Source organism: Carcharodon carcharias, chromosome 3, assembly GCF_017639515.1.
Source record: "Carcharodon carcharias isolate sCarCar2 chromosome 3, sCarCar2.pri, whole genome shotgun sequence".
Taxonomy (NCBI): domain Eukaryota; kingdom Metazoa; phylum Chordata; class Chondrichthyes; order Lamniformes; family Lamnidae; genus Carcharodon; species Carcharodon carcharias.
The window spans coordinates 151,799,140-151,825,089 of record NC_054469.1 but is presented as its reverse complement, the minus strand read 5'-3'; the positions used below and the strand labels follow the sequence as shown (position 1 = coordinate 151,825,089).

The following is a 25,950-nucleotide window of genomic DNA, read 5'->3' as shown; positions in this document are numbered from 1 at the left end:
AATTGAGGCAAAAGTTGAAAACTGAAGCATTTCATAAACATATACTTGTCACTGTCTGGTATTATAGTATTCATATTGTCTATGTTTTGCAAGGTAACTTCTTTGCTGTTTTAAACCATATTGTTCAATAGTTCTGCTTTGTAATGATTATAGTGTTGCTGATTGCTCTGCAGTTGTGATAAAGCATGAAAGTTTGATATATCTTCTGGAAAATTTGATACCAATAAACTTTCTTTTTTTCATGCTGGTTGGGGAGACCAGGACTGGGGGCATAGTCTAAAAATTAGAGCAAGACTTTTTAGAATAAATTAAGAAAAACTTCTACACGCAAAGGGTAGTGGATGTTTGGAACTCTCTTCCACAAATGGGAATTAATGCTGGATTAGTTGTTCATTTTAAGTTTGAGATGAATAGGTTTTATTCAAAGACAGCTATATGGAGTTAGGTCGCATATCAGCCGTGATCTCATTGAATTGCAGAATAGGCTCAAGGGGCTATTCTATCTCTTGTTCCTATGTTCTGACATATGATTTTTTTTGTGCGTCTTTATTTGAAATCTTTATCCTTGAAAAGGATGGGGGCAATTAAAGTGGGCTGTCAGATAGTGGGGCACATCTACAGAAAGTTTTTGAAGAACCTTAAAAGGTTGCAGCCTTTACCATTAATTTGGTCTGACAATTCTTATCCTCCTGCCTGTTCATTCTTAGTAATGAGAGTCATATGTGCATGCATGAGCCTGAAAACAATTGAGAGTGTAGACTAGTGCCCAACCCCTCCCTTCATGGCTGCTGAAGAAAAGGTGGTGTTACTTGAGCTGTTTTTGAGATGGATGAGATGTGCTACAACACTACACCATCCCATAGCTCAACATTGAATCACACCTGTAAGGGGATACCGCCAAATTTCAGGTCACACAGGTCTTGTTACACTTTTGTTCATTTACAAGCTTTCTGCTATATGCTCGCTGCAATAATCTGTGCAGTAGTTTTACATTTGCCATTTTGTTGATCTAGGAAGAAGGATCCCAAAATCATTTCCTGGTGATGCTTCCAAGCAGCAAACACTGGTTCATCATCACCCTGGTGTACCTTCTTTCTTGCAGTCCCATGCCGTAATTGGGATGCTATAGAACCATCCAGCATAACAATTAATCAGGCATTCACATGGTGTAGCAATGCCACCAGGACATCATAGTCTCCTTTAGATAGAGGAGTCTCAATTAGCACATGTCTAAATCAGTGAGGTTTTTAAAAAATGTGTTCATGGGAGATAGAAGGGCAGCGCTTATACCCCATCTTTAGTTTTCAAAAGGTCAGTTGGAAGGTTTGAGCATGTGGTCAGACACAGACGACAGGGGCCAGTGACTTTAAACAGAGGAGCAATCTGAAGGAAAGGGAAGAAACCTGATTCCCCAATTTGTTTGTCAAACATTGGGTCAGGCCAGCCATTTTCCACAGGTTTAACAATGACTCAGCAATGAATCACTCAGCAAATTATTGCTATTTGCATGCCGGTATGAAGAAGAAGTCACTGATCATCTGTTAAAGGTAAAATAAAGGAATGTAAAGAATGACGAGCTAAAATGAAAAACTCAAACCATTCCTGGCAACTTACTTTATCAAGATAGCTGAGAAATAAAATTGAGCATTCTGCAGAGCCAACTGCGTCCAGAGCATCAAGTGCAGGTGGCAGACAGCAATTGCAGCATAGACACTTACAAAAACCTTGGAAAGCTCCTGCAAAGTCAGCATTGCTTATATGCATCTTCTCAATGGAATGTGGCAGGAAATGTCAAATGTAATAATGGGCTTCATTTAATGGGCATGGGGACAACTCATGTCCTGCCCCTCCCCCTCCCCTGCCCCCCCACCCCCCACCCCCAATCCGCCCCAGGAGGAAAGTTGGCTGAAAGCTGACCCACCCTGTGCAAGCCTGCCCCACAGCCATTATATGCTGTGGGCGGGTTAAATTGTCTAACAGTGGGAATTCCATCCTCCCACTGGAGAGGAAGTCCCACCCTTGGGAACTGCTGGCCAATCTGATTGGCCAGCAGTCCTGTCAGCACCAAGAACTCAGTAGTGAGTGCTCCCAGCACTGCAACCAGTCCCAAGAGAAAGGCCCAGTAGATCCCAGCGTGAGATAAGTCCGGGATATTGGGCAGGGAGGGTTTTCTCTGCTTAGGGAGGGGGGGTGGCGTTTGGATTTTTGAGACCAGGCAGATAGGAAGGAAGGGGGTACTATAGGGGGCAGCTGCCCCCTATATTGCAAAGGCCACCCCCCCCCCCCAAAGATACTACCCCCTTCCTTCCTGCCCTTTTAAGTATTTTTTTAAAAAACTGGCTGCTCACTCCTCCGCCAGTCCATGCCAGTAGTATTATGGCATAGGCAGCCTATTATTAGGGTCATTTGGTTTGCTAGTTGGCCCTTAATTATTTATTTACATATGACAGTCAGGCTGTTGATTTCGCTGCCCCCCAACCTAGTGTTTTAGGGAGGTGACCTCAGGGTGGGTAGGCAAGTGGTGGGCTGGCCACCAGGCCTATTTTACTTGCCTTCCTGCCAAAAACACGCCCAGTGGGGGCACCTAAAATCTAGCCCAATAACGTGTGTGTATTTGTGTATGTGCATAATTTTTTTCTCTAAAACAGACAGTTTTAAGAAATCTAGAAATATTGAGCAGATTTTGAAGGATGGTAAGAAAATGCAGAGCTTGTATTGTCATGGTTTTTTAAATTAAGAATGCTCATTTTCTTACATCATTTTTGATTGGTTTCAAATCAAGCTGTCATTGTGTTATTCGACTGTGGTCTTTCTGGTGGTCTTGTTTTTATATACCTGGAATCTTAGACATTCCACTTTGAAATGTAGATATTCATGTCACATTTTCTTCTTTCTTTGCAGCAGCAGGAACAGGACCCAACCAACCTGTATATCTCAAATCTGCCCATATCCATGGATGAGCAGGAACTAGAGAACATGCTGAAGCCTTTTGGTCATGTGATCTCCACAAGAATATTAAGAGATGCAAATGGAGTAAGCCGAGGGGTGGGATTTGCCAGGTGAGAGCCAAGAGCCTATCCTTCAATAGAGCTGGCACGAAGAGATCAAATGGGGTGTAATTTTAACTCATACTCTTGGTGTAGGTTTGATCAGATGGCTGATCTGCTAATGTTAGTTTTCTATTGGGCATATCATATTTTCTTCGTTTTGGCAGCAGCAGGAACAGGATCTAATCAAGGTGTACATCTCAAATCTGCCCCTATCCATGGATGAACAGGAACTCCCCTAATTGCTCCCAACAAAGCAATAAAAACATGATTGACAGTGATGGATATGTTCCAGACAAAGTACAGCAGGTTAAGAATTTTCTGACAATTGAACCTTAAGGGAACCACTACTTTTGGATTGTCTGATACTCACATTCTCTCTCTCTCTCTCTCTCTCACACACACACACACTAGTTTGTAAATAGGGGTATAGTTTTCAGTGTGCAAAGTGAAAGTAAAATTCTTCCACTAAACTATGATTGTAAACCAGTCGTTTTTTTTCCAACTAGGAATTTTTGTTTATACAGAAAAATATGCCTCGTCATTAAATATAATCACTTAACTCACTGAATGATTTACTCTAAGGCAAGTCAGCCACAGACCAACTTAATTCAGCTTGAAAATACAGGTGTTCACAGGACTAAAAGTACAGACTGATGTGCATGAGCCTTTGTCTAAACTGTCAGAGAAAACAACACAAACTCTCACCTGTTCGATCATGAAAGATTAGATTGAAAATAGCACAAAATCATTGCATCCCTTATCAGAGGATTGACAATTCAGCTCAAGATAATTATGGATGAGGAAGGCCATTTGGCCCAAGTTATGTCATCTATTCAGGCAGAAACTAACACCTTCCATTGTATCATTCAAGTGTTTGTTAACTTATTTATGGATTTTTGCTTCCCAATTCGACTTGGAAGTATGTTCCAAATATTGATTACAGTTGTGTAAAGAATTTCCTGATATTGTTATATTATGTTGCACAAAGTACTGGTTAAACTGCATCTAGAGCACTCCATTCAGTTCTGATTACCACATCTCAGGAAGGATATATTAGCCTTCAGCTGGATGCAATACAGATTCACAGACTATGAATGAGTTAAATATAAGGACAGGTTGTATATACCAGGATTGTATTCCCTTGAGTTTAGAATATTAAGCAGGACATAATTGAGGTCTTTAATATGATCATAGGATTTGATAGGGTTGATAAAGTGAAACTATGTCCTCTGGTGGCGGAGTCCAGAACATGGGAACATAACCTTAGAGTTAGAGCTATTCAGACCAAGGATGATGTCAGGAAACACAGCTTCACACAAAAGCTAGTGACAATCTGGAACTTTTTCCCCAAACAGTTGAAGGTAGGTTAATTGAACAGTTCAAAACTGAAATTTATTCATTTTTGATAGAATTATGGAAGCAAGGTGGGTAAATGGAGTTGAAATACGGATCAGCCATGATCAAATTGAATGGTGGAACCGGCTTGAAGGGATGAATGTTTGTTCTTGTTCCTGTTTCTATGTTAGTCCTACAATTACTAGTTTTGTGTCCTCAAGTTCTATTTTCACATTTTAATTTAAAGTGACAATCTAGGTTGTCTATTTTCCTTAACAATCTTATGTACTTCCATAAGAATGTGCTCTTGGATACCTCCTTTCTAGACTGATAAGTCCAAGGTTTTCTAGTCTTTCCTTAATACATCATATCCCTGATACATTGGATCAGCCTCATGACTTCTCTGAGCACTGCCTCCAGCAATGGTATATCTTTCTTTTTTTGGTATCAGAATTGGATGCTAGAGCACTGTAAAGACTGATCACTTCTTACTTTGATTTCTATTATACTCTTTGGCTATGTAGTTCAGCATATCGTTTGTTTTGCTGATTACTGCTATTACGTGGGTTGATTAACATGAAGGGCATGTGTTATCTATTTTTTCTTTACATGTATAACACTTTACACTTGTCTATATTATCTTTTATCTTCCATTCTTCTCTTTATTTACATATTAAGCCCAGCTCATTCTATCAACTCTGCGTTGCTTTATCCATTTCCACTCCCCCTCCTAGTTTAGTTTTATTTGCAAATTTGACCACTTTGCACTGAGTTTCTGAATCCAGTTCACTTATGTAAATTAGAAATAGTAATAGTCCCAGTGCTGATCTCTGGAACATCCCAGTACTCTCAATGCACTCAACACTTCAACTCCACACCCCCACCCCCAACCCCACCACCTCCCCTCTGACATATTTCCTCTAATGAGTATTCATTGTTTCCTATTCTGCAGCCAGTTTCTAATTCATTCCCAGGATTTATCCTGAATTCCCACAGCTCTGAGTTTAATTAACAGTCAGTTCTGTTGAAGGGTCATGAGGACTTAAAACGTCAACTCTTTTCTTCTCCACCGATGCTGCCAGACCTGCTGAGTTTTTCCAGGTAATTCTGTTTTTGTTTTGGATTTCCAGCATCCACAGTTTTTTGTTTTTATTTTTAATTAACAGTCTTCTGTTTACCCTTTTTGCACAAAAGTTCAAAACTACATGCACATCTCTCTCTATTCTCTCTCTTCTACCCCAACACTGTAAATCTAAGCAGTTTAACTCAGTAGAATTACAATAGTGGAAAACACTTAAATTGGCAACAGAGATGGAATGGATACACAGAATTCTCTATTTCTAAATTTTCACTGTGCTATGTTTGTGAAAGGGCAGGTGCTATCAAACCCGAACTGATCTGTATTTTGTGTATTTTTGACTCGATCTAAAACATTCTAACTCTGACCATTTGGGGGGGCTGTAAATTTGATTCACCGCTCATTCATGACAATAATTTTTGAATAGAAACAATAAACCATGTAATTGTATAACACTGCTTATTCCCAATGTTTGCAGTAATTATCTGTTCTTTCTCCATGTTGTTGATCATTTTTTTTCTTTCTCATTAAAATTTGAGGCTAGAGACACACATCAAATCTGAGTTCAATCCTGTATCAACCAATTGCCACAAGGGCCCAGAATCAGTTGCCGCAGAATCATGATCCAGAGCAGGAACTCCGACACTCTCTCTCTCTCTCTCTCCTCAGCCTTTGAGTGGTGAGCCCTGCAAGACTCTTAACCAGGGGGCTTCACTATCCTCTAAGGTCCTTGCCCAGAAATTGGTATCAAGACATGAAACAAACTATGGATACAATGTGGAAAACCTTCATTAATCCACTAAGCAATAGTATATACTTACAACACCAGTTGCTTAGTAAGACCCATGTGCAAGAGCTCGTTCCTGGGCATCGGTCCATTGAACAAATTCCTCCAACTTCCCGTGACTGACCAAATCATACTTCCTGGCTGCAGCTCCAATGTCCTTGAGAGCTGTGGCTTTATACCCCTTTCTGAGCCTGATCACTTGGCAGATGAGGTATTGCCTTAAATCGAGTCATCCGGTTGGATTATCAACCCCACCATGGTCATGCAAAGAAAACCTACACGTGGTAATTTCCTGCTCTCAGCAGGGGGGTATCTCCAGGTAGCTGCCAGCAATGGATGTGATTTCTGTACCTTGGTAAGGCAGGAAGAAAGCCATTCACACATGCCCGAGAGGCTGTTGTCTAGGTCAGTTTCTGTAATCAGTGGTTAACCACCGCCCCAGTGGCCTGTCCTGACACCTCTGTGTCTGTGTATCTTTGCCCAGTCTTTATTTTTTAAGAAAGTTCCATATAAGCCTCAGCATTAATGTCTTTGGTCAGAAATCTTCGTCCGATGCACTCCGCACTCCATGTTGCTACCATCCGTTCAGAGCTCAGGACATTGGTCCACCTCACAACCGGTCAGTTTTAACATAAGTATAAAGATAACACATATTAAAAAAGAAACAAAGGAAGGCCTTACAGCATGACAGAAATACACAAAATATCAAAATGCCTTACAGCCCCCACTGCAAACAAGGAGGGACCTTTTGCAGGTCCAAGGATATTGCACTATATTATTACTCAAATGCAAGAGAACAATGATATTCGTAATAAGAATTATTTATTTTTGTAAAGAAGCAACATCTGCTGCATAAAGCATCTATTTGGTATAATACCAGCATTATGGTACTGTTAAGGTGATGACATTATCTTTATACATATCACAGCAAGAACAATAAGTTTGCAGGAGAGTTTACACTGTGCTGATGATGCATGTGCAGAATGTTCATATATGACAGGCACATAACATTAATATGGAAGCATGTGTTATTTATTAAGAGCTCTACTCACCTGAGGCATGAAATAAATACCTGACTCTTCTGCTACCAAAATAGAATGTTTTAAGGTCATAAGGCCCCACCTCTGTCATTAAGCAGCCAGCCAGTCTTCTCTTAGATACACATGAACCTGACTTGACTTCACCACTCATGTGTTATAGAGTCTGTTACATTCATTGTTTAAAAATCATATCTGCAGCAAATTAAATATTTTGCAATGACGGAATTAAAATGAAACCCAGTTTGGTTCACTTCTCCATCACAACAAAATTAAGGGCAAAACTTTCAGTTTGGGTGGCTATGTAAAATGAGTGCAGTGGATTGCACCCCCACCCAATTTGCCTTTTTATTGAACTCAGATTTAAGCAAGTTATGTAAAGGGTGACCAATCCACTGCCTCCAGTTTTTTTCCCCCATTGAATCTCAGAATTCTGCCTTAAGTGTCAAAATGATTGAGATATCTATTATATAATTTAAATTGGAATTTAATTAAGATAGGAGAATAGTGCCATACAGTATTTTAATGAAATGGATTAGTCTTAATGCAAAGTCTAATACTAAGAGACTTCTATTCTGAAAAATGTCACATTTTCCAAATTAACTCCCCCCGGCCCCACAAAAATCTTTGGCCTGCCTTTTCTCACATTTCCCCACCGACTCCATGCAGCCTGCTATCCCTACAACAGGGTTCACCTGCTGGATGCATGTTACAGCAGCTGATTTTCCATTATGGGTAACCAGTGAACTACAACAGGTCTCCTGTTTGGCAAAATATTAATGAGGTCCGAACCTGGAAGTGGTTCAAGCCTTCCAACCATTGGGCTGTGCAGGAACATTGTCAATATTGTGGCCACTTGCCTCCCAAGCCTAAAGTCTCCCAAAGGCCTGCGACACCTAACTCTCAATCTACACCTTTTTTTGTGTTCATTCCAGTTCATCTATTGGAAGCAGTAGTATCCTAATCCATTCTTTTCAGAGCATTGAGGGCAAGTTGACAACACAGCCTTGAGAATAAAAGAAAATTGTGCATTTTGTAGAAGAATTTTGAAATTGCTTTTTGACTGAACATTGAAACTTCATTGACTTCAGGTTGACTTGATTATTCTGTGTAACTGAAGTGAAACTTGCTGATTTCTCTGTTTCATCGGTCAGTAAGTCAGTCAGTCAACAACACTCAATCAACTGGCCCCAGATACAATGGAAATGTTGATGGAACAGAATTTTGTAATTGAAATCAAGAATTTGCTATGAAGAGTTTCTGCGGTACTTGGAGCATAGTAGGATCAGCGTTAAGATAAATTTCTTCCCTCCACATTCATAGCAGGTAGTTGAAAGAATGTCAGCTTGCCCATAGTCATGTTATGGCAGTCCCATAAGGGTTCACAGGGACAAAAGGTCCAGTAGTGGTAACTGAACATCACATGAAAGGAGAACTGTAAACAGTGTTCCTTTCTTTGTGCTGCTGCTCTTTGTTAGGACTGATAAGTTTTCACTTGACTTAAAGCCAAGCGTGTGCCAGATTGTTGATAACATCTGTTGGAATTTCACATCAACTAATTGAGAAATTCTAGGAGAAAAGGAGTGCATTCTTCATACAGCTGCAATAGGGAGTGTATGGTTCAGCTCTCGAGGTAGTTTATTGGAGGAGTTTACGTGTGATAACTCTTTTTGAAAGTATGTCTCAACATTGATTTCTCTGTACAACTCTTCCTACGATGTCATGGTGTCATAGAACACCAAACAATTTTTTTTGCATTGTGCATCAGCTGTCAAGTAGATATTTGTGTATATTTTTTGCTTTTAAAGATTCCAGTTCTCTTCTTACTACTTCATCCACACTTGCCTGGATGAGTGCAGTTCCAACAACACTCAAGAAGCTTGACATCGGTCAGGACAAAGCAGCCCACTTGATTGGCACGCCATACACAAACATTCACTCCCTTCATCACTGACACACAGTGGCAGTGGTGTGTATCATCTACAAGATGCACTGCAGGAACTCACCAAGCCTCCTTAGACAACACCTTCCAAATCCACAACCACTACCAACTAGAAGGACAAGGGCAGCAGACACATGGGAACACTACCACCTGGAGGTTCTCCTCCAAGCTACTCACCATCCTGACTTGGAACTATATTGTCATTCCTTCGCTGTTGCTGGGTCAAAATCCTAACAGCACTGTGGGTGTACCTACACAACATGGACTGCAGCAGTTCAAGAAGGCAGCTCACCACCACCTTCTCAAGGGCAATTAGGAATGGGCAATAAATGCTGGCCTAGCCAGCGACGTCCACATCTCATGAATGACTAACAGATAATAAAAAGTTGACTTGAACTTTGGCATATGTGATTTCCAGGAAAAACATTGAATAAACAAGAATGGCAAATTGAGGTATTCCAGCATTAGCTTGGCTTAGATTGGAGAACTCAGAACAGAAAATCTATCGTTGTAATTTAGAAGAGGAACGTTTCTTACCATTGACTAGATAAGTAGCTAGAAAGGCAGATTGTGCCCCTTTACTTTATTTCCAAGATAACTCTGTCATTGGCTGAATTGCATGATGGGCCAATTAATTCTAATTTTTCATCTCTTGTAACTTTAGCTCCTCTTCCTCACAGCTTTGCAGTGCTGTATCTCACAATCTGTTCAAGAAATTATTCAATTCACTTAAGGATGGAAGCTGATTTTTAATGCCAGCTGAGGCTAGAACTCAGTTGTGTACACTCCAGTACTACTAAACCAGGCTATGGAAAGAAGCATTCACCAATTAATACTCTACATTTGAATTTGCAAACATGGATTTGCTGAGTTCTCCAATCCAATAATGCTGGACCTCCACTGTTGATCACTATTCAGTGTTCTTTGTGGAAATTACATGCTGTATAAAGACCGAATTGGACTGGCGGTAATGCCTTCCATGTTGAATCGCCTGTTGACCAGTTTGCTCTTGTACTTCAGGGAAACGGCCGCCACCAACCATGGAAATGGGCTGCAGCACAGGCCAACTCTTCAAAAGAGAATTGGGAAGGTAGATTATCCAAAGGGAAATTGAAAGGAAGAGAGAAATGAATCCTAAACTTTCCACTGGAGGTTTTTTAAAATATACTAATTCTGTTCACAAGGTAATAGAACTTCTTACAGACACCAACTAACCAACATAAACACAAGATCTCAGACTCAATTTTGTCAGGCTCGTTGCTTCAATAGGTTATTTTAAATAGTAAGCATCAATAATATAGGTTGGCATTGAACTCAAACAAAACCTCTGACAAAATTAGCATGTGGCTATATGCCCATGATTGGTCCATTTCAACAAAGTCTCAGGATGGTTGGTTTAAGTGAATAAACCTCTTCATTTATCACCCATGAGTGTATGAATTTCAGGTGTAAGTTGGCTAGAGCTAGGATAGATCTGCCTTTGTTAGGCAGATAAATCGTAATCTGAACTGCTAAATGGAATGAAGTGCTGAAGGGGAGGAGAGGACAAAGGGGGAAAATTGATGTCATCGAGATTGTCGTGTTCAACTCTCCCTTCTGCCAATCTTTGATGGAATGACAATGATGATTTTTGTGCTTGTACAGTGGCAGAGTTGGTGAGCATACAGCATATCACTACATGTGTACTGATAATCAATCTGTACCTGCTATACTTGTCTGTTGGGTTTAACAAAAGATCATATGTCCCAGTTTTCTAACAGTTTTTTAAGATCCCAGGGTTCGTGGTTACTGAATTCAAACTGTAATATAAAAACCATTGCAAGTGTAATATTCCTTTGTCAATTATTTTAATGAGGTGGTACACATTTTAAATATGTTACTGAAACAGCAAACAGAGGAGTTTCGAACAATTTTTGTTGCATTCACATGTGCATAGCCAATAGCTGATTACACTTTTGCTTTAGTTCAGGGCTGAAATCTTAATGATCATTTAGTACAATACACTTTTCCTTTCAATGTAATGTTAGATCATGGGTGATTTAGCTGCACTTTAAAAAGTTTATAAAGTTAGAATTGATTGCCTTACAGTTACTGGAGAAGGCCCTTTTTGCAAATGTAAATAATATCAAATTAACATATTAATTAATATTTCTGTTGCATAATCAGCTAAGGATTGAATTTCCACATGGGTTCTCAAAGTTTCCCACCATAACATTGACAGAGATCTGCAGAAACTTGAGAAATGACATTTACGTCTTTTTCTGGGTTACTATGACACTTCTGCAGATGTTGTGGGAATGATCATAAATTTAACCTCTCAGAGGTTCACCCCGTGCTCTCTAACGTTCAGAAAAATAAGACTTTGGCCCGTAACTTCTGAGCTTCAGGGCGTTGTAATTTGGTGGGGGGGGGGGGGGGGGGGGGGGGTGCACCAAAGATGCGCTGGGGAGCTTCCCCCACACCTCTGGAAGTCCCCAGGTAAGGATTGCACGGCAATTGTCTGGTAATTTCAAACTTCCATTTGGCAATTGCCCTGTACTAGGAACCATCCGAAAGTATGATATAAATTGAAATCTTCGGATGGTTCCGACTGTCTTACCAGAATAGTTACCTAGAAAAAGTTAGAATTAAAACTACTTGTAATTCCTGGTTTACTATAGTACTGACCCCTGCCGGGACTTCCCTCACTAACTGTCCCCCACCCACCCCAACTTGCCCACGGGACATCCCTGACCACGAAACTCCCCCGCTGACCACCTCTCCCAACCACCTGACCCCAACCCCCACTGATCACCCGACTCCCTGACTGACCATCTGACCCTGCAAACACCCAGACCCCACTGACCACCTGACCCCCCCCCCAACCAACCGACCCCACCCACTGATCACCCGAGAGCCCCCCCACAAATGCCTGCTCTCGCCTCGACCACCTAAACCCCACACACGACTGACCACTGGATCCTTGACACCCTTGACTACCCAACCGCCTACCCCACCAACTGACTGCCCCCCCAACCCCCTGCACCTTCCAATCCTATCCACCTACCTTACAAACCTCTCCGTGGCTTCTGAAAGTGGCTGGACCTTTAAGCTAATGCCATTAAAAAAGGGGACGTGGCTTCCTTACCTCCGACTCTCCAGCCATCGACACAAGTTCTTGGGCATCCACTGCATGAGACAGCTCTCGCCCAGTCTGAGTTGGAATGTCCAGTGAGAAAGGGAGGCTAGATCTCCAGGTAAGAAACAAGGAGCGGCGTGGCAATCTGATTATGATTGCCACTCCAAGGAAGTTCAGGCCTATAGCTTTGATCTCCATAGAGACTAACAATTTTTAATAAGAAACTTGAACTTCCATTTAATAGCTGAAAGAATGATACATCAAGGTTTCATGTTTTAAAACTTGTACTGCAACAAATTACGAAAAGTACTACAACTGAACACTACTTTTGTTTTGTTGGCAACTTATACTTTAATCGACAGAGAGGAGCATTCCCCTTTTATACCTACCACCCATTGCGCTCTCCACAGAATTACAGTCATTTTAGCAAACAGTCCACAGTTTGTCCCAGCTTCCAAAAGGTTCTCTATCCCCCCATTTTGCCAGGTAGTAACTTTGAGTGACGATCTTCAGGTGTTTTCCTTAGTTTTTGGAGCATTTCTTTAATCCAACTGCAGCAGTAAAGCCTGTTTGGATGATTTTTGTTCCCCTGGCCATGCCAGAGCAAATCTCTTGGAATCCGTAGAAGGCTACAGGTTTGTCCCTTCAACTAGAGAGCATTTCCCTCCTACATCTGGCTGTGGTAACTCACAAAGCCAATTAGCCTTTTATTTCTGCTGACCACACAGAAGCTCTGCTATTTGTCTTTGCGATTCATTGATTTGTAAGAAAGCCTGTAACCTGATATTAAAAATGAATTCCTTTGCTGCCTTCCTTATGGCAACCTGAATCACATTAACCTTGTATCTAGGTAGAAATGCTAGAAATCATGATCCCAATTACTTTTCAACTTAAAAGGAAGCGAACAGTTTACTGCATAACTTTACAGCCTAGTACCTTCAGCACCTTTCTAGGACATTGGTAGGCTCAATCTCCTCATTGCAAGCCCAGAGACTGCTGCCATTGTCTCCAAGCATAAATACATTTCAGTCTGTTATACAGCAACAGTAAGTTGCAAGCTTAAGGAATGGAAGGATGTGAAAGGCTATTTGACCTATCAAGCCCCTTTCTCTCCACAGGGAGGAAACCAGCCATTAAAAACCCGGAAAAAGATCAAGCCTAGGCAGGTTTTCAACAGTTTCCAAAGATAATCCATTGAAGCTCCAGGCTATTAATCTATCTGACAATTTACACTGATCAATTCTGACTAGTTGTGTTTCATAAGTGACTCATCAACGATCCCAACAATTATATTCTATAAAAGTATTTGAACATCTATGTCTATACTTATTCCATCCTGGTCTTAAATGATATTTATTTACTTATTTTATTGAGGCATTTATCAAAATATTAATTTCTTTATTTTCTATGCCACATATCCAATACAATTGATAAAAAGTTCTTCTGATCTGCAGTCTTACATGAAGCCAGTTAAATTTAACCAGCGTCTTCAAATTCCCCATTCACGTTAAGTACAAGTTAAACATAGTTCCTGTCAAGTAAGTACTGAAAGAAACAGAACTAATTCATTCAAATTTTTGTTTACATAACATTGCAAGGTTTATAATGCATTGGTTGTTTATGAATTACTTTTGAATTTTTGAATTCTGAACTTTTATGAATTATTTTTTCTAAACATCCTATGCCATTATTCCCTGGTGTTAGGCAACAGCTCATGAGACACTAATATGGATCTGTGTAAGCTTGAGCTCATCCAAATGTCTGCTACCCACATTCTAACTTGCACCAAATGCCATTCACCCATCACCTGTGCTCACTGACCTACACTGGCTTCCGGTCAAACAATGCATTGATTTTAAAATTCTCATTCTTGTTTTCAAATGTTTCCATGGCCTGGTCCTCCCTATCTCTCTAATTTCCTACATCCCTACAACCTTCCAGATCTCTGTGCTTCTCCAATTCTTGCCTCTTGAGCATCCCCGATTACCTTTGCTCCATCATGGCAGCCTTGCCTTCAGCTCCCTCAGCCCTAAGTTCTGAAATTCTCTCCCTTAACCTTTCTGCCTTTCTCTCTTTGAGATGCTCCTTAAAGTCTAGTGTTTTGACCAGATTTTGGTCACTTGTCCTAAAATATTTCCTTTTGCTCTTGGTGTTGAATTTTGTTTCATAAATTTTGTTTCATAACACTAATGTGAGGCACAATAGGACATTATACAATGTTAAAGGCTGTATATAAATGCAAGTTAGTATTGCTTCTATATTTCTATGCCTCAGCAATTCAAATATCTTCATTTCAGTCTTCCATTCTCCAATGAGTATAGTTGTGTGCATCTCCTTGTCACAACTTGCCTTGCTATTCTTTTCTGAACTCTTGCAAATGCACCAGTACCTAATGAAAAGGAGGACGTAAGTAAGTTAAACTATCTGTTTAATTTATAATGAAATATCCTTGATATATATGCTTGCCCTTGATTTTCTCTATAGATAGATCATGGTTAGACACTGTTGGTGATTGGTCAATAATTACACTAACTTTCTGTTGCTTTGACTCTGCTAATGGACACTAATCATTGTATAAACTTTTCATGTCAATGATTTGGAACAGACTCCATTTTATTAGGTACAACAATGCAAGAAATCAAAAAAAAACCCAGGGGCGCAGTTGCTGGTAGAAACCTGTCCTGGTATTATTATCCTCTTGGCTCCTGATGAAGTGACTTTAGGACAGGCTTGCAGCTAATATATGCTTCTAAATTGTCCATAATATTGGTGGCGTATTGCTCCTCTGATGCAACCTCTGTACAATGTGTCGCTGCCATAAAAAAAGAGCTGTTGTGAAATGTCACACTCACACTGCAGAATAGAAAATATATTCTGAGCAAAGTACAATGTATTTGTGTCCACATTATTAGTCACTGCATTACATAGTACCATTCAACCCCTTTTTTTATATCTAGAATGGAGTCCACTGAGAAATGTGAAGTAGTAATTCAACATTTTAATGGAAAATATCTGAAAATGCCACCAGGTGTACCAGGTATGACCTTTTTATTATTATTATTTTTATTATTATAAATCAGGAAATGGAGTTAATATAGAATTGTGAATGAGCATGTGAAAAAGACAAGGGTTCAGATGATTTGAATGCAATATTCAAGCTTGAATACTTTACTATTCCCTTAACTTTAAGCAGAGTTTATTTTCATTGTAATCATTCTCACCCACTTGTTTGATGAAATGTACTGTATATAAAAGCAATATTTTAACTGTAAAAATTATATCTGACTGTTGTATTTGTCTCTTGTCTGATTTGTGATTTGATGATATTATCACTCCCAGATTAAATGTCTGATGTTGTGGGAATTTAGGAGTTGAAATAGGCAGTAGCACAAATTGGGTGAAACGGGGAATTTTGTCTTCTTTGAAAAAATTCATCCATCAGGGACAAATACGTGTTCCCTCCCTGAAAGTCTTGAGTCCCATCAGCCTGTGCAATCTTCCCAGAAGTGTCCTATTAGGCTGCCTAGTGAGTAGGTTCCTGAGGCCCAATCAGAGTGCTTGGAGCTTTGGATGGTCACCCAGCAGTCCCACCAGGAGAGCTGGGCACTGCTCAGCCAACAAGGAGAGCGCAAGAGCGCTTCAAAATGGAGGCACCCTCCGAGGTGTGCATTAAATTCAAAACTAATGAGGGCAGAAGTTGATAGGCCTTTCAGAGTGGAGAGGAAACTCCTCCCGATGAACCCTCATTCGGGCAGAGGGCCTCCCCTTCCTCCAGTCAGCCACCTGCATGGAGCTGCCAGGCGTGGCACTTGAAGGCAAGTCACTCCAATGTCAGGAACATCCTAGCAGATTTCCCCCACCGCACCCCCATTCTCCTCAACAGACCCTTAATCCTTAATCATTGGCTACCCACCACTGTCTGGTGGGTAACTGCTTCTGTTATTCACCTGCCTCTGACAAAATCTTGTCAGAGATCCGTCCTGGATTTTGCAGTTTTCCCTCCTAGCTCCACCTCCAAACTGCCTTTGTGGGCTTCGTAAGATTCTGCCCAATGAGTCTGCAGCCTGTTTTATACCTCACCTAATTTCCATTCTTATTGCAGTCAAATGGGCTGCTGATTCATTATCATCTGTCTTGGGCCACCATGGAAGGCCAGTTTCACCCCTTTGATCTTGAACCCATGTTAGAAAATAACACTGCTATGTATTTTTTTAAATTTATGTATTGTTAGTTTTTATTGTCCTCCTTATTGTTTTCTGTCCCTGCCTGAATAGGCAGACAGCTGGTCTACTAGTGTTCGTTTGTCTGTGCTATTCTGTGATATTAAGCAATGTCATTTATTACTAAACCTCCATACAGATAAAGTCAAACACATCGGCCAGAATTTTGGCGTTATGGCAGCAGGCCCTGACAGTGGGCCTGAAAGCCAGCAGCAAGCCTTCCTTGGCCATTTGCTGGATCCAAGGGCACATTTTTCAGTCATCCGGCAACTAATTAGTTGCTGTCGGGGCTCCTGTAAAGGACACACATTTTCCCCCAAAGGCTGAAGGCCAATTGGAGGACTAGGAGCTCAGCAGTCTCAGCAGCACCACAATGAGTGACGGCCTCTATCAGGACTGCCAGGGAGGGCACCTTGGGAGCACTCCGCCTCACAACTGGTAAATGGGGTCTGGGGTTGCCAGGGCCAGTCAGGCAGGCCCCAGTGAGGTGGGGATTGTGGGGAGTTGCTAAGGGTGGGTGAGAAGGTGGTTGCTGCGGGTTGGCCTCCATGGGCCATAGTGCCCAATTATGTACCCCTACTTCATCTGCCCCAACCCCACGAGGTTGCCAGAGTTCACCAAGCAGTCCTCCCATACGGTGGAGGGGCCCTCTAACCCTGGTAAAATGCTGTGGCAGCAAGGAATTGATGGGCACTCCAAACTTGTAATTTTACCTCTGACTCCAAGCCCGTCCCTAATGGTGCTGGTAATCTTCAGCTCATTTAGTGCAGAGCTTCCTTTGGATCTGTTTATTTAATCAGTATTATTCCCAATTTGTATGACCAAAGCATAAGGAAAAGCACAGACTAATCACCCTCTCAGTTCAAATAACTTGTGGAATCAGTGCTTTCCTTTCTATTTGAAGAGCTTTACAAAGCAGCTACCTACAGTCTGGCATTTTCTGATGTGTAGCTCTAGAGGTTTCTTCTTAATTAAGGGTGAAAATATCTATTTCTGATTTTCTAAAATGAAAACTCCACACTGGAATCGAGCAGGTGGGAGTGGGGCAAGCAACACGCCCTTGCAATGTGTTCATGTAAGGACCAGGCCATTTTAACTCTCAAGCCTTATCTGATTAATGGGTTGCTCACCTGATCATGGCAGGAAACCAGCCGCCTCCTCATTTTCTCCACACTGTTTCTGGTGGGTTTCCATAGGCACTGGGGGATAGGAGCTCTCTGTGCTTCACATTAAAATAGCCACTGGGTTTTATTGCATAATAGGACCTTGATTTGCATGTATTCATGGGGTTCTACCTGCTTCTGGCGGGCCTTCAGTCTTCTAAACAAAACTGCACAGTTAAAATGGTGGCAGGTGGGAATGTTTCACTATTGGAGCGCTGAATACTTCCCATTATTTTAACCACCTATGTGCATCGTTTTTTACCAGATCGGCAAGGTTAAATTTGCTCCTTTACAGTTTGAGCAGTGAAAAGGGTAACCTTTCTTTTAACAGCAGTGCGTGTGTATATCTATGTGTGGGATACATGTATTTTTATCCTCCTTCATTAGTTGAAGGAAGGTCACATATATTTGGAGGCCACATGTCTATAGAGATACTTGAATAATGTGGGCAACAACATTTTAAAAACTCCAATTAAAAATTTCCAGATTTTTTGACATATTTGTGCTTGATTAATGAAAATGTTCTTGCCAATGCATTTGCTTTTGTTCCTCTCAATGCATCAGAAATTTGCATTTTTATCATTTTAAGAAAACTGTCAGAATGCTAAGTTATATGTGCAGTTTACATCTATTGCTTGACAGTCCACATTAACATTCTTTAAAGATGAATATTTCTTATGCTTTTCACTATATTTCTATTACACTATTATTGTCAGAATAGACATTTCATCAGCCAGATGAGAAATCTGGAAAAGTTGAGGTTTACAGAGTTTTAAGGCAGCTGTTTGGGTGTAAATTTAACCTTCTAGCCCTGCAATGGCAGTAAAGTCAAACATATTCTGCTCGTCGGGCATGTGCTGGAGTTGGCAGCACACTTGCCCTGTTAAGGCCATTAAAAAGATAATTAAATTCTAATTTACTCTGCCCGTCCAATCTCATGGTTGGTGGGCAGGCAAGAAGGCCAAGAGGCCTTTGCACCTTTTAGGAAACCTCATCCACGGGCAGGGTGAGGTTTCCTAAAACAAATAAAAATCAAATAAGAATCTTACACTTGAATTAAAAACATGACATTCACATGAGGGGATATGTTTTATGACAGTTTTATTTTCTTTATTTCTTTTTTAAAACAGCGCTTCATCTCCCTGAGGCAGCTCCGTGCCTCAGGGAGTTTGAAGTGCTCTTTTGCGCACATGCGCAATGTTCGTGCTTGGCCTGCTTGCTCTCCTCCCACCGCCCACACAGGTAGCACTGAGCGCTGCCGCTCGTGTTCCATGCTGGGTGGGCCTTAATTGGCCCACCAGCGTGAAATCGCGGTGCGGTGCTGATCACAGGCTGCGGACAGCTTCCGGACCACCCCCGCCTGCCCCTGCTGAGCCCACACGCCAAGGGCAAAATTCTGCCCCATGAAATTACAAAGTGGTTGATATTACCCTACACATGTGCGTTTTAACCTTGCAAAAGCTGCTGCGTTTCCTGTTGCAGCTGGTGATGGAAGATGTTGTGTTGTAACTGCAGGTATTTTCCTATCCTCGACTCATCCTCATGCTAGGTGGCTAATAATGTGGCTATTTTAAGAAAGATACCATGTTGTGTGAATGGCCTGGCAATTTTTCCGTTTTTGGAGAGACAATTACAAAATTGGATAAAATGTGAGCATAGCTCAAACTCACCAATGACAGGCATTTGAGTGTTGTTGTGTATCCAAGTATTAATTGATATTCACAGTGGGCACACATTCATGTCAAGAAGGCACTGCAGATGAACAATCCTTGTATTCAAAGGGAAATTAGCAGTGATCTTTGTAGAAGCTCTATTGGTTTGTTCCCTCTTGCAAGTGAGCACAAACCTGAAAGGAGGCAGGTGTATCTCTTAATATTTCATGTATACATGAGTTATGCACTTAAAGAGAATTTTAGATTGATGTAATGGGTGCAATGCAATGCCTGGACTTAATGCAACTCGGTATGTGGGGGAAAAAAATACACCTTCAGTATTAGAAAGTCACAGTGTGCATAAGTACTTAATATCAGTTTAACATCTGGAAGTTTACGGCTTCTATATAACAGGTATGGACGATTATATGGTGTATAGGTCTAATAAAAATTTGAACTCCTGATTTGAATAGCGTTCAGGAACCTGGCCTAGTTGGTCTTTTCAGTCCTGGCACACCTCTCTGGTTACTATGTTATGAAAGCTTTAACTAGTAATTTTAAACAGACTCATGTGATTTAAACAGTTCCAGCCTGAACTTCAAAATCAAATGAGCATAGGTTTTCTGTAGTAGCTTTGCTGTTTATGTTAGTCTCAGTTCTCAACTTAGATGCTGATATTTTGAAACTTGTAAATATTCAGATAATGGTTTCTCCATTAGTGCTCTGTATTTTCTTTTGTTAAGGCTGCAAGGGCTTTTTGTCAAACAGATAGAAGTCAATGGAGGGTGCTTTCACACTTCACCCAGATGCAAACACTGAACTTATCAGAAATGACTTTATTGGGAAGAGTGGAGTAAAATACACCTTGTCACAAGGACATATGAAAAACTAAAGGATGAAGAAAAAGACCTTTTGATTTGTTGAGATTGTCCCTATAGTTTTCATGCCCCTAAGTTAAGTTTAACACAACTGCATCTCAAAGTGTCCAATGGGGTAATTTTAACTATGGATGATGGTATAAATCAGGCAATGTCAAATTAGCCATTGGTTATATACACCAGCCATCACATATAATAGACAGCAATTCAAAATAATCTCTTTTACACCATTGTCCATTATTAAAATGTATCCCCTTTCCTTTGGCTCTGTGCAAAAAATGGGATTATTCTAAACATTTTTTCGTTCTCTGAATAATTATTTTTGAATATCTGCTAGAAATTTTAAATCTGGTTCTGATTTATTTTGAAATAATATTCTTAGTCATTCATATCTAGTGCATTTAAGACTTGTACTTTGTGCTTTTTTGAAATTCCCCTGAAAGCACCTAAGCTTTTGAGTCTGAGATCTTCTAACTTTCCCTGTGGCTCATGACAGTTGGATTATACTTGTTGCTCTTCTCTGCACCTTTCTTAGTAAAGCAATTTCATTTTTAACATAACAAAACTGCACTCCAAGTGGAGTATGCCTAGTGCATTATAAATCCTCAGCATAATCCTGGGCAGGTTATCCTCCACTCTTCTGATCCCAACATTTTCTTTACTTTTTGAACTGCTTCACCACATTGTCTTAACAGGAAAACTCAGAAGATTATTATTACACACGTGTCCCTTTATAAATCTTTCAGAACTAATTGTATTTCCTTTATTGTATTCCTAAGCTACCTATCTTATTGTTAGCTAAGATGCAATGTGTGACATTTGCCACCATTAAATTTAATTTGCCATTGATTGGCTTCATTCCATAACTGATCTAAACCTTTTTTGTAATTTGTTAACTGCATCCTTTATTCTGATTATTCCCGTTATTTCAGTAATGTCTGCTACAAATAAATTTTACAGTTGCTTTTGCATCAAGATCATTTATCTTTATGAAACAATGAAGTTGCAGGCACCTGTGCTTGTGAGGTTCGCTCAGCATCTACTTCCATAACCTGATTCTACAGCACTTACAATTACCCAAAGGCTTGGATTTTGCAGTCAGTGGCTAACTAACAGTGCTCGCCGTTCGTGACACTTATACACTGCAGTTTTTGGTAATCAGAGCCAAAACAGGGGATCTGGGGCCTGTTTTAACAGGGCAGGTAATGGCTTATCTCTTTAACCAATCAGATTGAAGAACTCTAACTGAGACACACACAGATGGATTTTCCTGTCCCAAATCGGGACAGAACAGAGGTAGGTCGGCAAAAGAAAAAAGGCAGCCTGCATGCCAGTCTGCCGCCTCTGTTCTTGACTTTGATGCCTTACCTGAGGACAAGGAAGAGTGTGGAGGGGGTGTGGGGTGGGGAAGAAATCTGAACTCGTCCACCTCATTAATTGGGCAGATTGAGATCATTAAAGAGCTCATTGAGAGCTTGCCTTCTGACCTCCCAAGAATTTTATGGGAGTGGGCGGCCATTTGGAGCTCTCTGAAGCTGACCAGCTGCAACCTGGTGGAAACGGGGGTGTCAGCGCTAAAATCGCTTTTTTAATAATAAGAGATAGAATGTATTAAAGTTTCCAACAATTAAAATCTGAAGGAGCGAGACTCACACTTACAAAAGTAAATTTTCACTGCTGGGGTAAGTTGGTTGGCAGTAATTAAGACTTATCAATTATTAAATTCACTTACACTGGAACAGGTAAGTGCTAAATTTTTCTGGCATTTTAACAGATGTCTAGTAAGCACTGTAATTTCATACCCTTGCACGTATTTCAATGCCGAATCACTCGGCAAACTAACAGTGTAGCTTAGCTCATGAATGAACAAGGCAAATCTGACAGCAGCTTCCTAATTTTCACATTTATCTGGACATGTGCAGATCACTTAATGACAGTGAATGCTCATAGCTTTACCCTTATTCTAACCACAAAATCTCAGCTCATGCCTCCTATTCCTATTTATACTCATTCAAATTTTCATGCAGATTAATATAGCCCCATTTTAATAGTTTTTTAAAGTAATTTCTTTTGTTATGTTTTTTCAACGTCATAAGCTATTGCTCAGTTAACTGATCTTCTCTCAGACCTCTACTAATGCCATGGTGCAGTCAGCTATCAGGTGAAGTGCAAGTGAACTTGAGATTTCTCACCTTTCCATTTTACTCGCCTTTCCTTTCCATAAAGAAGCATTTCCCTGCCTGATGTTACAAGATTGGGAGTTTGGCTTATATGATCCCATGTTTGGTGATGCAGAACTTGATTACACCAGAGCTGTGTGTGACTGCGTTACTGTGCTTGTGAGGATATTAGAGGATTGGAAGTACTTGTAGCTCACACAATAGCTGCGAACTGTAGCCCTTCAGGAGTAAAGCGACAAATTGAGCAACGGAGTGCATCTGGTGTTTTTCTAAAGGGTAAATTACATGTTTTATTTTTGAAGATTTGTTTTGAAACTCCTGGTTGAAAAAGTTTGGAAGGTGAGATCTAGCAAAACCCTTAAGAAGCATATGCTTGTGTGAAAGCATGAAAAAAAGTACTATGCTAATAATGACCTGGACATCTCTAAGTGAATTATTTTGCATTCTATGTACCTGTTTGTGTACTGAACCAATGCAATATGCATACGTGTGTTTGTGTCTGTTACCACTACTTTCCCTGGCTGGCTCTGAATTACAGGATGAGGACTAATTATAGCAACTCCCCTGGTCAGTCTCAGAGAAGCAAATTAATCTAAAGTCTGCTGATAAAAAGACAACTTTGTTATTCACAATAATCAGCCTGTGTACTGTTCCTACACATGTGGGTAACAAGCATTAGTGGCGCTGGCAGCAGTAAAACTCGATTTCGATAAGGATTCTGATAGGATTCCAAGTTCCCATTCCTATCTTGGAGAACTATCTCAAAGGCTTGGAACCAACTGAGAGACAGCAGAACCTGATTTTTGTTTTTCATTCTTTGTGGTACTGAGAAAAGAGATAGGAATAGCTGGGGAATGAGGCCAACAAAAACAAATGGCGAAATAAATTTTGTGTAGTAAAGGACAAAAATTTACTATTCAGACAGACTTCCCATCTGCTGCATTTTACCAGCAAATAAGGAAAATAGGTGCCGTAACAGAAGACCATTGAGTAGATACATGTATGTTTGATGACTATTGCCAAGGAAGAAAATTCTGAAATTGCATGGGAGTTGGATCTTCCAGCAGGAGGAACCCCATTATTGTGCGCCAAGTAAGAAATCCAGTCTACGGGGAAGAAACTCATTGTAACAATTTAGATGATAGTTATAGTTTTTATTCTAGCACCAGCCTTGTAAATCAGCTTCTGAGCTCAAAGACAGACATTGCCGTGCCTGGGTGGAGGATGATTAAACATTTTCAGAAAGAAACACAGTCAGCTAGTCTTTTATATAACTAATTGAAGTGCCACATATGATAGCCATTTGGAATAATAGATATAAAATAATAGACACTCCAGTGTCTCTTGGCAGTTCAGGGAGGTAAATGTCACAATACAGAACTGATCATATTAAAGACCTTAAACTGCACCAACATTTAGGGCTGGATTTTCATGGAGTCAGGAAAACTCCTGTGGTGAAAAAACTGTAGCTGGGACCTGATTCCGGGAATTACAACCCCATTCTCAGTGCCCCCCCCCCCCCCCCCCCCCCCCCCCCCCCCAGTTTACAACAGAATGGGTTAAGGGTCATGAGCCAGCCCCCTACATTCCCAAACTGGCCGGCTCCATTGTGGGCATATACATCTCCTATGCTCCCGGAATTTTCATGGAGTCGGGCCAGCTTTTAAAGGACTCGTGGTTGACAGACCCTCAGAGGTTTTGTGAACCATAGTCTAAATGAGGAAACCTTTTGAAAGGTAAGTTCAAAAGATCTTACCCATGCCCTCCATGCCAAGCTATGCCCCCTCCACCCACCCTCCATAGCCACTCATACCCACCATGCCCAAAGTCTTATTATACATTCTTGGCTAAGAACCCAGACATCCATTATATTGTTGAAACAGCTGAGCCCAAGGAAAGACATTGCTTGATTGATAACTCTTGCTCTCTGTCAATTGCACTATGTTTATTTACATAAGATGAAGAGCTTTCATGTGTTTGCAGGTTCTGCTATTGATACTTAAAAGGGTCTGGATGACTGACATTTTTATAGGGCTGTACTAAAAGGATTTTTTTAAAAGAAAGTAGAAATTTACAAATGAGTGACTTTTTAAAAGCCTTTTCACACATCCTATTGTCATGAGAGTGTTCATTGGTTCTGTACAGAGTGTATAGTGGGTGAATAGGTATGGAAGTGCTGTAGCTTGGCATGGAGGGATATAAAAGACCATGGGGCGGGGTGCGAGGTGGGGAAGGGGGGTGCGAGGGGGGGCTGTATAGGGCCATGGTGGGGGGGGGTGGGGGGGGGGGGGGCGTGAAGTGGGGCATGGGGATTGTGTGGGATGTGAGGGCTAGAAGGCTGTTCTTTGTATTGCTGCTGTTATTACAACTGGGCCGAAATCCCAGAGCACCATGTCTCGCAGGTCACCATAAGGCTCTCCGTCTCATGCAGCACTTTAATGGGAACTCAGATTGACATGATTGAACCGGATGGGTTTTTACGACAATCGACAACGGTTTCATGGCCATCATTGGACTTTTAAATCCAGATTTTTATTGAATTCAAATTCCACCATCTGCTGTGGTGGGATTCAAACCCGGGTCCCCAGAACATTACCCTGGGTCTCTGGATTACCAGCCAAGTGACAATACCACTACGCCACTGCCTCCCCATGAGATGCACTTTGTAAGGTGCACCCATCAATAGTAAAGAAAAATTATTCTCTAGGACCTCAGTCTCCAAGGGCAGGATTTTCTGTTAGTTCGGGTGGGCCCAGGAGTGGTTGGGAAATGGACTGCAACCCATGATCGGACCCCGACAGCGATTTCACGCTATCTGGTCAATTAACGGCCAGCCAACATGAATGACGTGCTGAGGAGCTCAGCGCTGCCAGGGTGGGGCCGGGAGGAACCTGAGCGCTAAAGTCTGCACATGTGCAGGGGAGCACACACTGAAAGGTCCTTGAAGGCACAGAGCTGCCTCAGGGAGCTGAAGAACTGTGGATTCAAAAACAAAGATTTTAAAAATGAGAGAAACATGTCCCCATGTGTGACTCAGTCACATTAACAGGGACATATTAAAAATTATGTTTAATCATTATATTTTTTTTAAAATTACTGTTGGAAACCTCATCCCGCCTGTGGATGAGGTTTCCTAAAAAAATTGCAAAAGCCGCCTGGCCGATTTGCCCGTCTGCCACCCAAACAGTTGAGTGGGCAATGAAAAATAGATTTAACTGAATTGATTAAGGGCGTTAATGTGCCTCTTCATTGTCGGCGGACGTGCTGCTGACTCTCACGTGTGCCTGTAGATCGAAGTATCGCGAGAGTGCATGATGACGTCAGGACGCTCGCCTGACACCATCATCCGTGATTTTATGCCCGATTTGGGTTAGGTGCAGGACCTAAAATCCTGCCCCAAGAGATCACTCAGCACTGTAAGGGATTGTTTCTCCTCGCTCTCTAGGAAGAGCCAATTCAGGTCCAGCAGGTATTCATGGGATGGTCACTGTCTGTTGCAATGCCTTCTTT

General features: G+C 41.1%; 1 protein-coding gene across 3 annotated transcripts in view; it reads left to right on the top strand.

Moving 5' to 3' along the window:
* The window catches only part of rbms3 (RNA binding motif, single stranded interacting protein), a 699,194-nt gene that overhangs the window by 481,444 nt on the left and 191,800 nt on the right, over positions 1-25,950 (top strand). For all 3 annotated transcript variants that reach the window (XM_041183426.1, XM_041183425.1, XM_041183427.1), the window contains exons 5-6: positions 2,902-3,059; positions 15,305-15,384. In XM_041183426.1, the coding sequence (XP_041039360.1) occupies positions 2,902-3,059; positions 15,305-15,384 (238 nt within the window). The remainder of the gene's footprint in view (positions 1-2,901; positions 3,060-15,304; positions 15,385-25,950) is intronic.